Source organism: Scleropages formosus, chromosome 13 (assembly GCF_900964775.1).
Source record: "Scleropages formosus chromosome 13, fSclFor1.1, whole genome shotgun sequence".
In the NCBI taxonomy this organism is placed as follows: Eukaryota; Metazoa; Chordata; class Actinopteri; order Osteoglossiformes; family Osteoglossidae; genus Scleropages; species Scleropages formosus.
In genome coordinates this window covers 27,132,290-27,147,751 of record NC_041818.1, presented here as the reverse complement: position 1 = coordinate 27,147,751, position 15,462 = coordinate 27,132,290, and the positions used below count along the sequence as shown (strand labels likewise).

Sequence of the window (15,462 nt, the reverse complement as noted above, 5' to 3'; positions counted from 1 at the left end):
TGGAGTGACAAGTGAAAACTGCATAATTTGTTAAATTATGGTGGTGGCTGACAGTGGTAATTAACAAAAGAATCATGTTAGTATAATGCAAAAAATTGAATTGTAAGCCTAAAACTTCTCACTGAGGTGACTTGCTAACGCGGTATACTACATTAACCACAAGTCTCATAAGGATGAGGTAGACAATTTTTATTGGACGATCCCAAAAGTTCGGCTTACGTGGCGTTAGTCGTTCTGCGCAGACTCAGATGACATTAGCTGCTCTGCGCAGACGCAGGCGACACTGCCGTCTTCTGGACTCGCGGCACCAAGATGGCGGATTCTAAAATGCGCCTAAACCTCTTCTCAGTTTTTCTCTTTAATCTCCTTTACAGTTTAACGTTTGCCTTATATTTCCACATAGGGGAAACTGAGAAGAAATGCTTTATAGAGGAGATTCCGGATGAAACTATGATTATAGGTAATTGCGCTTATACATTTTTGGGTGTTGCTAGCCTAAGTTAGCTAACGAGGCTGGCACTGGGTGACAAGACATGTTGATGCCGGTTGTGTTTTTTCATTCCTTATTTCACCATTAAAACGAAAATGTTTCGCGAAATCGAGTGAACTCACACGTGATCGTATGTGAAGGATCAATCGAGCTGATTATTTAAATATGTTAGGAAGTCCTATCTCTTCAGCTGACAGATCAGATGGCATTTATTTAAAAAATGTTTTCATTGAAAATTGTATTTTGTCTTCGATTTAGTCCACATGAGACTATATAAAAAGACTTATTGTTTTTTTTTTAAATTTGATGTGAGTCATTCTGGTTGACAGCACCACAGCACTTCCTGCTTTGCAAACTTACAGGCCTCTGTGAGCTCCAGCTGAATGATAACTACCAGTCTGAAATCTGTCATTTAACCTGCAGTTTAGCCACCTGTTTGAAATCTGTCATTTAGTCCCTCTGAGCAGAATTGTGGCTCGTGAAAGTACCGGTTTCCGGATGGCAGGTGGGCACATTCCATGGACAGGTGTCACTATAAGGCTGTTTATGTGAAGTCCTGGATCTTTAGCTCCACTCAGGTGTCAAACTGCACCATCCAAGTTACTGTCCTCCTTTCTGACTTCTTAATGGGGTCAGGAGAGCAAAATAAAAGCATGGTGGTTAACAATAATAATCTTTATAGAGACCCTTCAGCAGCATTTCAAAGTACTTTTCCATAAAGAAGGTAAATGGCTTACAACTGTAAAGCAATTTACTACATCAACACCGAAATTATAGCAGTAGAAGAGCAGAATAAAGCAACAAAGTGAAAAGAAAAATAATAGATAAGCAATGAGCAGGAAAGGTGATAGTAGAAAGGGAGCTTGCAAATTGTAACGTTTAAGCAGTTTTGATCACGTGGGTCTTCGGCCTGGATTTAGAGGTGTTTATAGTAAGTGAATCCCTGGTGTTCTTGGGGATGGAATTGTATGGTTAGGGGTGTAGCAGGAGAAAGCCAAACCTTTCACAGATTACAGGAGAACTTGAGGGGCAGGTAAGAGACCAAAGACAGGGGAGCAAAGATTTTTGGGGGGGTTATCTGACAGAAGGTCAGGGAGGTACTGAGGAGTCAAGCCATGCACAAAGTTACAGGTAAGCATGAGGATTTTGAATTTGAAGCCAGTGCAGGGATTCTGAAATTGGTGCGATGTGGTGAAGGTTAGAGGCATCACCTTGCAACTGAAGGACCCATAACTGAATTCCATCTCCTTCTGTAGTAGCCTTGTCAAAGTACTTTCCCTGTATTGATAAATTAAAAATTGCTCAGCTATCAGTAATTGATTGTCAGTAGCTTAGCATACAAACCTAACCTTGTAAATCACATCAGAGAAAGGTATCAGATAAATGAATAAGTAATAACAATGTAGACCTGCCCAAGACTGCAGTTGAGCGGTTCTGGGTCTTTAGTATGTTGACCTTCATTGGCAGTATTTGGGGTGTGTGTCCTGTACGTGTTCAATTCTGCCTTGAGAATCACCTCCTAATTCAAATACCTGATTACCTCCTGTGCTTCAGAAGGTAATCTAAAGAGCTTAATAGTGGTGATGCGCATCAATAAAACATCTAATAACAGAAAGTGGGACTGAGGACAAGCACCTTCAGCTGGTGGCCCCCAAAGAATGAGCAGTTATGTTGGGCAAGTGGAGAAACCACTGTTCACAAACAGTGCTATGCCAGGTCGGAACCCACTGGATTGTCGTATCATGTGACACTCCAATACTTGTTTTCTGTAAATGTAGGAAACTACCGGACTCAGTTGTATGACAAGCAGAAGGAGGAATACCTGCCTGCCACGCAAGGCCTTGGCATGTTTGTGGAAGTAAAAGACCCAGATGAGAAGGTACGTTCCAGTACAGATAGCTAACAGCTTAGGACTGTGATTCTATATCCTTTTCTAATAGTCCATTAAGGTACAAGCCAGTTCCTTATTTCGTTCTGTTTCTGTCACCCTGGCTCCCAGGTGATCCTGTCTCGTCAGTATGGGTCGGAGGGAAGATTCACATTCACCTCTCACACCCCGGGAGAACACCAGATCTGCCTCCACTCCAACTCGTCCAAGTTTTCCCTCTTTGCCGGAGGGATGCTGGTGAGGGCCACAGCGGACTTGATTACTTCTGCATTTTGAAGTTGCATGCTATTTTAACTCAATTCAGTTAATTGCTTGGCACTGACTATAATGCATTGCATTGATTGTAAGTTGGGTTACGTAGCAAATATTTTCTACCCCAGGGCTACAGGTATTTCTCAGTGTGCCATTCTAAGACATACCTTTAGCTGACGTCAGCGTGACGGTGATGTGTAACATAGGTGCACGTTAGCCTTAGCTGACAGTGACTGTATCACATTGGTTATCGAGTTTATTCTTGGAACAATTACAGGACTTTGGCCTGTAGGGTTCTGTCAGAAAGATGGTTTGATGGATGATCTGAACTAAATGCTCCCCTTTTTTCAATGGCTTGTGTGACTTAGTTTCCTTTGGCCCTGTTTTTCTTCAGAGGGTACATCTGGACATCCAGGTGGGTGAGCACACAAATAATTATGCTGAGATTGCAGCCAAAGACAAGCTGACAGAGCTGCAGTTGAGGGTGCGACAGCTCGTTGAACAGGTGGACCAGATCCAGAAGGAGCAGAACTATCAGAGGGTGAGCCCCACCTCCATACCCTTACATAAAAATGACATCACGTGTTTGTGCTCCATCTCTAGCCTGCTTCTGTTGCGTGTAGTTTCCAGGTCATCTGTACATGTTTACACCTCTCTCTGCTCTGGAATAATCTCCCATTTCCTTCAGCAAATATTCTGGCTCTCAGTCCTCCTCCTCTTTACTGATCCTCTCAGGTGTTTCTTGCACATCCATGATTTCATTTATCGTTTTTGTTGCCTTAGTGTCTGAAAAGTCCATCCTGAATTGTTACATTTTGGCTGTTCATGATTTCCTTTGTCGTTTCTCCCCAGTTGTGCCTGACTTGTACTCACAAATTAGTAAATATTTGGCAATGTACAGTGTTATACCTCTGTTTTTCTCAAAAGGGTTTTGATATAGTAAGTTGTTTAGCCGCTATTTATTTGAAGACCTCTGGGAGAAGCATGTGATTTACGAACTGCTTTGTCTTCCAGTACCGTGAGGAACGCTTCAGGCAGACCAGCGAAAGTACCAACCAAAGGGTCCTGTGGTGGTCCATCGTCCAGACCATCATTCTGGTCGCCATCGGTTTCTGGCAGATGAGGCACCTGAAGAGCTTCTTTGAGGCCAAGAAGCTTGTTTAGAAAGCACTCAGTCTCCTATTTATGTGTTCAGGTCATGCAGTACACATCAGCAGCTGCTGGCTTCGTCCTCTGGTCATAAAGATCAGGTTGGGTGGAACGATAAAATTAGCTGCAAATGTGATGTAGATTGGTCTTCAGATTCATTTGAATGTGTCTGTCACATCCTCTGCCCACCCCGCCTTTTTTTTTTTTTTTTTTAAAGACGAGGACAATACACCATCGGTTTCATTTTTAACCTTATTTCCCACTGTTGTGTGTATAGTTTACATCTTCCTAATTTTTATTAAGTACACAAACCGTTAGTCTGCTGTGACACTGTCCTCATCTCAGTGAGTTAATTGATCATGTCTACCCAAAATAGTGCTAGTTATCCCAAGTTCTTGTGCTAGTTAAATGAATACAAGACTTTCTCCAACATTTGGCTTTATCTTTGAATAGGTCATTTGTGCCTATGTCCTTGTTTTGTTGAAAGTGGTGTTCCCCCAAAAAAAAGACATCTAGAGAAGTCGGTGTGACTCTGCCCTTCCAGTAACTGAAAATAGCAAAGTTTAATTCAGTCCCGCTGTGATTAAATGCTTTGTGTTTAGTGCAAATGGAGTAAAATTAGTGCCCCTCTGTTGTATCAGTTCTCTCAACAATAATACTGTAATTTTAAAGTTCCTTGTCTTACAATTTGGTCTTTGGTAGGCCATGGAAGGATGTGAGTCGACGTCAAAGGCTGATGAAGCTCACTGAAATGTGCTCGAGGAATACGTCCCAAGTGTATTAAGCGCACCATGTTCCAGGAGGGGTGGATGTTAAAAGCTTTTGCAAACTGTTTATGGGTTTTGTGCTTAATTAAAAGGTGAAACTAGACACAGACACAAATCTGCGCTGCTGGTCTGTGATCCTGAGAGGGTCGTTGGCATGAAGTTTGTCTCTGGGGTGGAAGGTGATGGTGTGCAGCTGTCTGGGGAGGGAGTGTTATTGCTGGCTGAACCAGAGTGTTGGAACCGTACATTTGTGGTCACGACACTCAGTGTTTCTCATGTAAACTTTCAGCTGGCTTTGGAGGTGCACATATTATTTCTTAGATGAGCTGTAAATGTAAGTGGTAACGCATAGCTGTTGTATGTTTACTTTCATACTCAGGTCAGGAGATCCAAAGAGGGCAAGTGAGACACTTGTGAGCTCAAAAAGTGTCAAACACTGTTTTTAAAAATAAAAACCTGAACTTACAAAAGTATATGCATTTGATCCAGAACTCATTGACACTGTATAAACATGTTTTAAAAATGCTTTGAGTGGATTTAGTAATTTTGCTGATAATTTCATAATTTTTAACCGCTTATTGACCGTTTCTCCCTGCCGTTTGTTTTCTCATGACCACTTATTGTTTTAGTGTGTTCTCCTTTCTTCGTGTGCACGTATCATTTATCTGCATGATCATCATCGCAGGTCTTTTCTAATTGGTAATGTACATTTCCTTCTGCCTATAGTTACCACAAAAGAGTGTTTGGGTGGGTTTTTAAAAAAATAAAATTCTTTGAAAATTTGAGTTAATCAAAATGTTTGTTTAAGTTTGGGCTCTTCAAAGTTAATAAAATAGGGTTGCCTATTACAATTTCTAAAGCAAACTATTTTTGCATTTGTTGTCCTTTTTAAATATGTAGAATAAAATTGAAATATAAACCATGTGTTTTCTTTCTCATTTCCACAACAGAAAATGTAGTAGTTGTAAAAAAAAAAAAAAAGAAAAATTGACAAATGGGTTGCAAGTCAAAGGAAACATCCTGTTTTGCTCTTGAGCCAGGTCACTAATTTCATCTGTAAAATATTCAGCTTGCTTTGGCATCCACTAACTGGTTAAGATAGAATCTCATTGTGTAAAGTACAAAATATATGAATATCTAGAGTTTTAGATGCACAACCAGAAGCCAAAGTATAGGAGCTTGGCTGGAGGCAACACAATTTGAAGATTCATATGTTCAAATCCCACCAACTGCTGCTATATAATACCATTAATCAAGGCACTAACTCTGATAGTTAAAAAAAATCAGTATAAATGGCTGAAGTTGATTTTCTAACACAAATCGCCATTGAGAATCGTGTCCTCTAAAAAAAGATCAATTTAAAGTAAATTTTTTTACTGTGAACGTAACACAGAATGTGGTTCGACTGCGGTTCGGCACTGCAAATCAGCCGTTTGCGTTTCCAACCGGACCAATTTACCGACGGACCGACTTCCGGCGCGACCGGTGGGAATCCGCCAGCGTGTGGAGTTCCTGAAATTAGAGCAGAGGAGCAGGATGAAGCACCGCTGCTCTTTTTTTCGTTCCGTGCTCACCGTTTTTCTTTGCAGAAATGTTTAATATCTGCGTGCGTGTGAGGCTAACCTTTGTGTGCAGTTGAGACACAGGAGAAATAATACGAGTTCCTGTTAATTTAACCGTGACGCCAGAATGATATTCAAAGCTGGGGGGTGAGAGTGAGAAAGTGAGACACGTTTGAGGAAGAAAATCCACACATTACGTGATATGAGAGAAAATGCAGCGGTGACAGGAAGAGAAGGAGCAGAAACAAGTGGTGTGTGGAGGAGGATATGGAGAAGTGCGGGTTCAAAAAAACCCGAAACTGGTGCTGAAATTAATAATTCACACAAAATAATAAGGAGCGGAGTGTAAAGATGATGTATTCTTCTCGAAGGAAACCCGTCCTCTATTTCAAAGAAGACAGAAGGTAGAGTATTTATTGTTTAATAAATGCTGAAACACTTGCATTATTACTAGTATTATTTGGATTGTTGTTGTACCAAGAGTAATAAATTATTGTGAATATTTCTTCCTTCCTGCCCTTGTCATCACTCACCTTTCCAGTTCTACTTCCTCTATTGTACCTGAGTGGCTGTGAAATTTCAGAAATGTGTGTGTTTGCACTAATCATGGGAGGTGTCAGTGGTGAAAGGAAGACAAGTGTGTCGGTGTGACGTGTAACGTAGGTGCACGAGACGCGCTCAGCTCAAACACACTTGTTCCCGGAAACGGTCTTTCAGATCCGACCCCCGCAAAGGTCTTCCTCGGCCCAGGAGCGGCGTGTGAGTACGGGGCAGGGTGTGTGTGTTGGGGCCGGACGGGCGAAGAGCACCGCCCTCCAGAGACGTCCGATCAGGAATCGGCGGAACTTGGAAAAGAGAAATTGACACGGAACGTGTTTCTGCGAAGCGGCGTACATCTCTCGTTAGCTGGTATTTACACCATGCATAGCTGAAGTCGGAGAACATTTACCCCTTTGTACCGCAGAGCAATATAACACACGCACATTAAGGGAAATGTGGAGTTTCAAATCCACCTGAAACACACCTATTTGGACTGTGGGAGGAAACAAGAGTGCCTGGAGGAAACCTACAGAGTTGCTCACCACATGCTTGTCATGTAAATAACGATCGTTTGTGTTACGAACGTTTGCTGTGATTAACGTGAACGTCCACGACTGCGTGACTTCTGAAATGCGACTGCCTGACTTTCCTGCCTTTGAGTTTTTGTTGTTTTTTTTTTTTCTTTGCACGATTTTTCACTGAAACTTGAATAAATGGCAACCAGGTGCCAAATATGGGCGAAACTTGGTAAATTACACAGCGACTGTGCAGGGGTGTGTGCGCTGTTTTCCGTGGGAGAACCTTGTCTACACAGAACTGGTTAATAAAAGCTGTTAATGAAAAATTGCTGGGTTTTTTTTTTTTTGCGGAAAACTGTGCAAACTGTCTTACGTTGTTTTCCCTCCCTAGATTGCCGTGGCAGAAGTGCTCCGTCTTCAAACTCTTCTGCCTGTGCACGGTGCTGGTGTTCGGCTCGCTCCTGTGGCTGCAGCTCAGCTGCTCTGGGGACGTGAGCCGCGTCTCCGTGGAGGACGGCCATGTGCCTCAACAGCCTTGCCCCCTGGGGAAGCAGGCGCCCGCGTTGGACGACCCCTCGTGGGGTCCTCACAGGATGGCCCTCCTCGTCCCTTTCCGGGAGCGATTCGAAGAGCTGCTCGTCTTCGTCCCGTACATGCACTCCTTCTTAAACAAGAAAAAAATACGGCACAAGATTTTTGTCATCAATCAAGTGGATCACTATCGGTAACTAGGCAAAGCCTTGTTCTTAAACTTGTCTTAGTCACTAAACTGTAGTGGCTCTCATCTGTACGCGATGTAACCTCCACACATGGCACTTTACCATCATCTGTGTCAATTATGGCACCCTGATCTTGAACTTTGGCTGAATTTTTAGCACGTAGACAAGGAAGCTGAACTTCACTCCCCTGTTTATCCTGCAACTTAGTTCAGTCTCTTTCTTCTGCCAGGTTCAACAGGGCTTCCCTGATCAATGTCGGTTTCCTGGAGACCGGGAACGACACTGATTACATCGCCATGCACGATGTGGACCTGCTGCCTCAGAACGAGGCCCTGGACTACGGTTTCCCAGAGCGGGGGCCCTTTCACGTGGCTTCGCCCGAGCTTCACCCGCTGTACCACTACAAGACGTATGTCGGGGGTATCCTGCTGCTCACCAAACAGCACTATCAGATGGTAAGGCCGTCTGGGCATGTGTTGGGGAGCACATTACCACCATTGTGCCAAGGGTTTCATGTCACGTGGTGCTGTAATACCGGTCTCTGTGCTGCAGTGCAATGGCATGTCTAACCGCTTCTGGGGATGGGGACGAGAGGACGATGAGTTCTACAGGAGGCTGAGGAAGGCTGAGCTCCAGGTAACCCAGCTTTGTCGGGTCTAAAGCACAGCATGAAATACCTGCTTTTCGCGATGGCTGCGTGCCGCTCCTGTGCCGCGGACGGGAAGCTCCTATTTGGCAGCCTCACAGTCCCCATTATATTTCTGCACCTTCCTTTAGATTACCCTTATAGCTGCTCGTTATTCTGATTTCCATTTATGCAGATTGTTCAGGTTGTGGGTTTATAGTCGGTCCCCAATTTAGGAAGTTTTTGCCATGAAAATCTTTTTTTCGAGAAGCATTTAGTTTTTCTTTATCATTAGGATAGCTATCGTATCTATTCAAAGTGCACGTCAAAGCTTCGCCCGACGTGTCCGTGGATAGCGATTGCGAATAGTCAGCACTGCCTGGAGTTTGTCAGCACCCTGCTGTAGCTCTGGCCACAGTCTTGTTGTGCTTTATTTACAATGGTAAATGAATACACAGTAGGGGGATTAAGACTGTGCAGGTATGCGCACGAGTTGTCCCGGCTCACCAGAGGGAAGGCCTGTGTGCTATTCTGGGTTCTGTGAGTTAGTGTCAGTCAATCAGTCCGCTACTCGGTTCCTATCCCAAACGCTCCGCTGTCATGTTGCTGACATTTACATTGCGTTGATTTGTTTAGCAGACGCTTTTCTCCAAAGCAGTGTACAAGTGAGAGTAAATAAAAGTACATTTCACAACAAAGATCTACAGATAGGCATGTGATTCTCGAAGCATTATCACTTGGTCCAGTAGCACTGCTTTCATACATTACATGATTATCTGTGTATGGAATTGATGAACAGCCCCTCGTCTGCTTTAAATTTATTTATCAGACACTTTTCTCCAAAGCAATTTCCAATGAACTCTATCTAGTGTTATCAGCCCACACACCTTATTCACCGCGGTGACTTACACTGCTAGATACACTACTTACACTGGGTCACTCATCCATATGTCAGTGGAACACATACACTCTGTCACTCACACACTATGGGTGAATCTGAACAGCCTGTCTTTGGACTGTGGGAGGAAATCGGAGCACCCGGAGGAAACCCACACAGACACGGGGAGAACATGCAAATTCCACACAGAATCGTGCTTCGTGTCACGGCTGAATAACAAACTTTTCCGGCAACGAACAACACGTCAGTCACAGTTAAGCTCCTAAGATTAGGGACCTGCTGTGTTTGGACATCGGTCTTACATTCCGTCAGGTAAACATGAATCCTCTTTGAAAGAATAGCATTTGGACCTCAAACGAGACAGCGATACTGATTGACATGCATAGTTGGTATCCTCTTTGAGTGTGGAAACTCATCACCAGAACTTAGTTATCCCACCTCTGCTCAGCTTTACCGACCAACTGGAATAAATACTGGGTACCAGACGTTCCGGCACATCCACGACCCGGCCTGGAGGAAGAGGGACCAGAAGAGAATTGCTGCACAGAAGCAGGTACAACACACTTCTTACTCTGTTTACTTGGTTTACAGCTCATTGTGATGCCTCACTGTGACCCTCGTGTGACCACAGGAGCAGTTCAAAGTAGACCCCGAGGGCGGACTGACCAACCTGCATTACAAGGTGGAGTCCAGACAGGAAGTGAGTATCAGCGGTGCCCCCTGCACAGTCATCAATGTTGAGTTGGAGTGCGACCAGGATGAAACGCCCTGGTGCCTGCTGAACTAGAGGGCCGCGGCTGCGGTCGCAGAATGCTGGGTTGAGTCCAGCAGGACCGGGCTCCACCCACTTGCTGTGATGGGTGGGTCCATCGTCCAGTGGAGCAGGCGGATCGACGTGAGTGGGTGACACGGTCGAAGAGTTGGGAAGCACAGAGACACGGCAACGTGTGGTTGCCCCACCGAAATGGCAGTATGAGTATCGCCAGTATTTCTCTTACATGCTTTACCGTGGACGGCAGGTACTGTAGGTGCTTAGATCACAACTCAAAGGCCTCAAAGAGAAAACTAAACACCCAGTGGTGTCTCCAAAACGGTCAGCAGTCTGAGCTTCATGTTTTCTATTGAACTGGTAGGTGTGAAAACAGTGTCAGACATAGCTGATCCTCAAGTTCTTTCATTTTTTTTTTATTTTTAATATGTATTCTGTAGATGTATAGAATGTGACAGTGAAACTGCTCATATTTGGCGATAGAGTTGTTTCGGTTCGGTACGTGAAAATAACACATAACAAAGCGGTATTCGCCTTCCTGAAGGCTTCAAACTGCACGTCTCCACTTCGGAACCCAAGAGATGGGTCGCTGGCAGATTCCTAGAGCACAAGTGGCCGGAAGTTCCAGATTGCCCTCTAGCCCCTGGGAGGACCTCATGCTTTTGATTGTTTACTGTGGAACTTTGCTCCATTCGTGAACTCGAGGTGTCGTCAGTATGAACCACAGGTGGATTTGCACATTATTTATACAGATGTAACGATGAAGGAACCAGCTCTCTGCATGGTGTTCATACTTCATAATTGCATCATATTAAATGTATCTTAAATGTTTTCAGCTATCTTTTTCAGTTATTTTAGTCCATTTTACTTTATTACACTGTTTGCACTATGAGCATATTGTGTATGCAACATGTCTTGCTTTTTGCAGGAGTGTTGCAAAGTACTGATCTGGGATTACGTATAAAATCTATATACTGACTCAGTTTATGAACACAGTTTGGATGAAAAATCAAGAAATCTGTTCAAAACTCTCTTTGTAAATCTGAAGTGACAAAGGTTAATTATAATGCAAATGTTCCTCTTCATGTGTTAGGTGCTGTATAAAAATCTGAAATATAGCTATAAAGGGGAAAACTTAATCTAATAATTCCGTACTCCGTTAAAATTTAAACTAAAATCACTGAAGATAAAAATACATTCTTCATAAAGTGCTATTCAACACTGCTGGTTGACCAATTCGTCCTATTACCACGATCACAAGGAGACACGAACTGCCACGAACTCGAGTGCAGAGTTTATTTACCTGTACAACTACACAATGCAAAAGGTGAAGACAGAGGGTCTGGTGCAGCGAAGATCTGGAGGCTTGTGAACGATGAGACATGGAGTTGGAGACATGGTGACTGGAGCACTTGGAGGATGCAGGAACACAGGACCGTGGAGACTTGGGAGGGCAAAACCTGTGGGCACACAGCAAATGGGGATTTGGAACAACAGGTAGGTTTGCTGGTTTGGGAAACACCAGGCACAGTAACTCTAGGCAGGATGGAGGTGCTGATTATGAATCCACACCTACTGTTACCGTCTTTCCCTTTTGAAGGCCTTGGTGTTATCAGGAAATCACCCTGCTGATGGACTCATTAGAATCAGTTTTGCAGGAGTAGGTCTGTTAGCCTCAACTGGAGCCATCCAGTGGTCACGGGGACGTTGGGTTGTGACATTCGTGTCCATACCGGTATTGATCATCAACACTTGGGAACACCGGCCATGAGCTGTGAACGCTGGAAGTGAGTTGAATTAAGGCGGTCCCACTATAGGTGATGTTTGCAAAATGCAACAAAAATAAAAAAGTAGGAGCATCAAAAATTCCTAGCATGTTTGCCGCATGTGAAGCTGGTTTACTCTTAACTTTCTCGATGGAAGGAAAAGGTCATTGACCATTTTTACATTTTCACCCGACTTATGCCATGTTTATGCTTTAATGCGCTCCTGTTTTATGCGCTCCTGTCAATGTTTATGCATTTTTATGGAGTTTTATGGGACCTCATCCTTATCAGTAAATATGTAATATAAAAATCAGATTTTGTAAAGGCTGTGAAGCGGTTTGAAAGTGCTCATTTGTAATACATTCCATTAGTTTTTGCACTAAAATCAGTAATTGTGCCAGGATCACATTATGCCCCAATGCATTATTATTATTATTATTATTATTGTTGTTGTTGTTATTATGATCTGACATCTGTTAAACAGTGAATTTACCAACGATTTACCCATTTATACCCCAAAGTCCTCTGCTGGAAAAATTTCTGTCGCTGTAGGAATCCTGTCTACCGCCAGGTGGCGCCGCGCCCGTCATTGGGCCTCAGTCGCTCGACTCGCTCGCACAATGTGCGCAATTCCTGTACAATTTTATTAACAAACTATGCAGTATTTCAATAGAATGTATGAGCAGTTTAAAAAAGTAACATATTGGACAGAACACAGTTCCAGTTTGTGAAATTAAATCTCCGGCTTTGTACACTTAAAAACTTATATTAAAACAGACACGGGCAGGAAATATGTTATATGTGACACAAAACTGTTACATTTTGACACTTTTTCCAAAGCGACTTAGTCTTACAGTTATTTACCCATTTATACACTATACAGCTGGGTAATTTTTCGATAAGTACGTTGCTCAGGGGTACAACAGCCAGAGGTGGGGATCGAACCCACAACCTTCTGTGTCATTAAATATATATAGTGGGAATGCGATTCGCCTTCTTCCTTGAAGTAAAACACAGATAGATAAATGAAGAAAATGTTGGTATCTTCAGAAGTTTGTATCCCGAACATTCGTAACTCAGAGGCTGTGAACGCCGGACACTCACTGGACACGTATAGACAACCCTTTGCGGCGGGGGGGGTCGTGGGGTCGGATGCATGCAGCCCATCTTGTGTTTGTATTGTGATATGAGTCACTCAAATTTAGGACACGTGCGTTTCTTCATTATTTCGTTTGTGTTAACAAATATTACGTTTTTACTTACATTAGAAAGTATAAAATATTAATTTAAAAGTGGAATTAAAATTTTCTAAGAAAATTAATAGGAATTTAAAAGGCCATCATGGGCAAGTGGGCAATTACGAAACTGATCAGTGAAACGCACAAATGTTTTAAATAAAAGTTTAATTGTGGGGGGGAAAAAACCACAGTGATCAGCAGGCCATCTTTTTTTTTTTATTTCTTTTTAGCAGCAGTTTTGTAACAATAATTATTCCAGTTCTTTGAAGTCCACGACTTTAAAATTAAATTAAAACCGTAACCCGCTCCAGAGATTATTATTATTATTATTGTTAATAATAATAATGGTAATAATAACAGTGGTCTTACATTTTATTTTTAAATTCTATAACTTTAGTTTAATAAACGAGAGAATTGAAGCGCTTTGCACGCGCGGAAAACGAACAAATTAAAGACGGGAACGAAAAGAATTTGCTCTTTATTGTTCCCAATTGCTCCTCTTCTGTCCGGCTGTCCGGTGAAACGCAGTCACGCAGTGCAGTAAAATGCACGCGACCATGAAGGTCAATCAGTGTAACACTTTCCTCCGAGAGGCCCTGGCATATTGGGGAGGGAAATGTCTTTTACTGCCTTACAGCAAAAAGGAACGGGTATTTCACTGTAAAATGTACCTCTAAGTCCTGTAGAAAGATGGAGCTCAGGCGCTGCGCTTCCAGGGTAAACGTGACCAGTTTTACTGCAGTAAACGTAAGACGGTGTGACGCGCCGCAGTGACATCTGAGTTACGTACATTACTCACGCGACTTATAGCACTAATCTGAGTTCCATACAATTTACTCTTAAAGGTTCCTTCAAGTTACTGTTCAGCTTTACGCGCGACCAAAAACTTTTATTTCATTTTATTTTATTTTATTCTATCTATCTATCTATCTATCTATCTATCTATCTATCTATCTAATTTGTTTTATTTATATTTTACAGGGAAAACATGCAAGAAATTGCTTTGTACAGTGTTATTTATAAATTATTGTAGTGTGTCTTAGTTGTTCTCTCTCTGTATATATACATATGTGTAATTATGTATACAAAAATATATGTAATTGTATATAACTGTACATATACAAATTATTTTGTATATTTGTATATATAATATACGTATTATACAAATTTACAAAATAATATATAATTGTATATAAGTGTATCTCTACAAATTATTTCGTATATTTGTATATATAATATACGTATTATATATACAAAATAATTGTAACAGTATATGATACATAAATTATATGTATTATAATGTGTATATATAATTTTTTTTTCTTTATTTTTCAGCGACGGAAAATGAAAGTTCAGCGCACATTTCACTTGTTACACGTCGCTGTGTCTGTGCGATTTTCTGATTTGCGCGCAAAGTGCGCTAATATGGAAATATGGAATAATAAAAATTCCGCTTCTTCTGCGACTCTTAGTCACTCTTCACATTCTGTCGCTGTTCTCTCCTTCTACCTTCTACCTTTTTAACCTTCGTCGTGCGCCTCGTTCAGATAAAGGCACCACTGAAATAACTGTAATCTTGTACAAACCCTTCTGTTCTGTACTTGTGAATTATGCACAAATGAGCAAAAAACCTTAGAATCAATGTATGTGATTTTCTCCTGTACATCAGTGTCTGTTATTTCTGCTCATCAGGGATTACCGAACTTCCAAAAAGGATCTTTATTCCCTCATTTTACCTTATTTGTCACGCGTGAAATAATTAGCATTAATTGCTTATTTGTGACAAAGCCCTTCTCGTGCGGGTTTTACACATGATCACATGAAAGGAATGTGTCTTTAGCGCAACATCTTAACTGTAACAGGTGTTGGAGAGAAACACACTTTCTATGGAGCTTCGGGCTCCTGGGCTCCACTCTTTAGTTCCATGTCGCTTCAGATCTGGGATTTATTCAGATTTATTCAGGAGAAGCTCAATCCAGGCTAATTAAGCCCAAAATCCAGGAGAGCAGAGCCCATGGAGCGCAGTGGGGTGTCTGGAGCGAGTCCCCCGCAGCTGCTCCACACCGTCTCGGAGAGGGTCAGGGGGCCTTAGCCACGGCGCCGCCCTGCTGGTCATCACCGGGACACAGGCGTGAGACCAGTAAAGGGCAATTATGGCCTTTATTGGAAGGACATTGTTAAGGCCGCCTGCGGGGACCAAGAAGGTGGAGGCCTGGAAGTTCTGCAGAAGAACATGTCCATTCCATCTTCTGTGCGTTGGGTGAGGCTCCTTTCAGCTGCA

General features: G+C 42.5%; 2 protein-coding genes across 4 annotated transcripts; both read left to right on the top strand.

Annotated features, from left to right (window-relative positions):
• The first annotated feature begins 265 nt into the window (after positions 1 to 265).
• Positions 266 to 4,002, top strand: tmed9 (transmembrane p24 trafficking protein 9). Its single transcript, XM_018733220.2, has 5 exons — positions 266 to 460; positions 2,269 to 2,369; positions 2,490 to 2,615; positions 3,025 to 3,171; positions 3,645 to 4,002. Exons 1-5 carry the CDS (start codon positions 313 to 315, stop codon positions 3,792 to 3,794), a joined length of 672 nt encoding a protein of 223 aa, XP_018588736.1. The 5' UTR covers positions 266 to 312; the 3' UTR covers positions 3,795 to 4,002.
• Positions 4,003 to 6,038: 2,036 nt separating this feature from the next.
• b4galt7 (xylosylprotein beta 1,4-galactosyltransferase, polypeptide 7 (galactosyltransferase I)) lies at positions 6,039 to 10,945 on the top strand. 3 transcript variants are annotated; one of them, XM_018733443.2, is made up of 7 exons: positions 6,039 to 6,512; positions 7,558 to 7,890; positions 8,115 to 8,340; positions 8,438 to 8,521; positions 9,857 to 9,961; positions 10,040 to 10,108; positions 10,722 to 10,945. In XM_018733443.2, the coding sequence occupies exons 1-7, from the start codon at positions 6,460 to 6,462 to the stop codon at positions 10,779 to 10,781; spliced, it is 930 nt and encodes a 309-aa protein (XP_018588959.1). In that variant the 5' UTR covers positions 6,039 to 6,459; the 3' UTR covers positions 10,782 to 10,945. The 3 variants fall into 3 exon arrangements, with proteins under 3 accessions (XP_018588959.1, XP_029113343.1, XP_018588958.1); XM_029257510.1 differs by adding an exon at positions 6,826 to 6,867 and having other exon boundaries at positions 10,040 to 10,801; XM_018733442.2 differs by having other exon boundaries at positions 10,040 to 10,801.
• The last annotated feature ends 4,517 nt before the right edge of the window (positions 10,946 to 15,462 follow it).

What these genes read in the sequence shown, in the direction of transcription:
- tmed9 (XM_018733220.2), top strand. Translation starts at nt 313, where the DNA reads ATGGCGGATTCTAAAATGCGCCTAAACCTCTTCTCAGTTTTTCTCTTT. An exon ending in GGATGAAACTATGATTATAG is followed by an intron (nt 461 to 2,268) that starts GTAATTGCGCTT and finishes CTGTAAATGTAG; the next exon opens with GAAACTACCGGACTCAGTTG. An exon ending in TCTTTGCCGGAGGGATGCTG is followed by an intron (nt 2,616 to 3,024) that starts GTGAGGGCCACA and finishes GTTTTTCTTCAG; the next exon opens with AGGGTACATCTGGACATCCA.
- b4galt7 (XM_029257510.1), top strand. Translation starts at nt 6,460, where the DNA reads ATGATGTATTCTTCTCGAAGGAAACCCGTCCTCTATTTCAAAGAAGAC. An exon ending in CCTCGGCCCAGGAGCGGCGT is followed by an intron (nt 6,868 to 7,557) that starts GTGAGTACGGGG and finishes TTCCCTCCCTAG; the next exon opens with ATTGCCGTGGCAGAAGTGCT. An exon ending in CCAAACAGCACTATCAGATG is followed by an intron (nt 8,341 to 8,437) that starts GTAAGGCCGTCT and finishes TCTGTGCTGCAG; the next exon opens with TGCAATGGCATGTCTAACCG.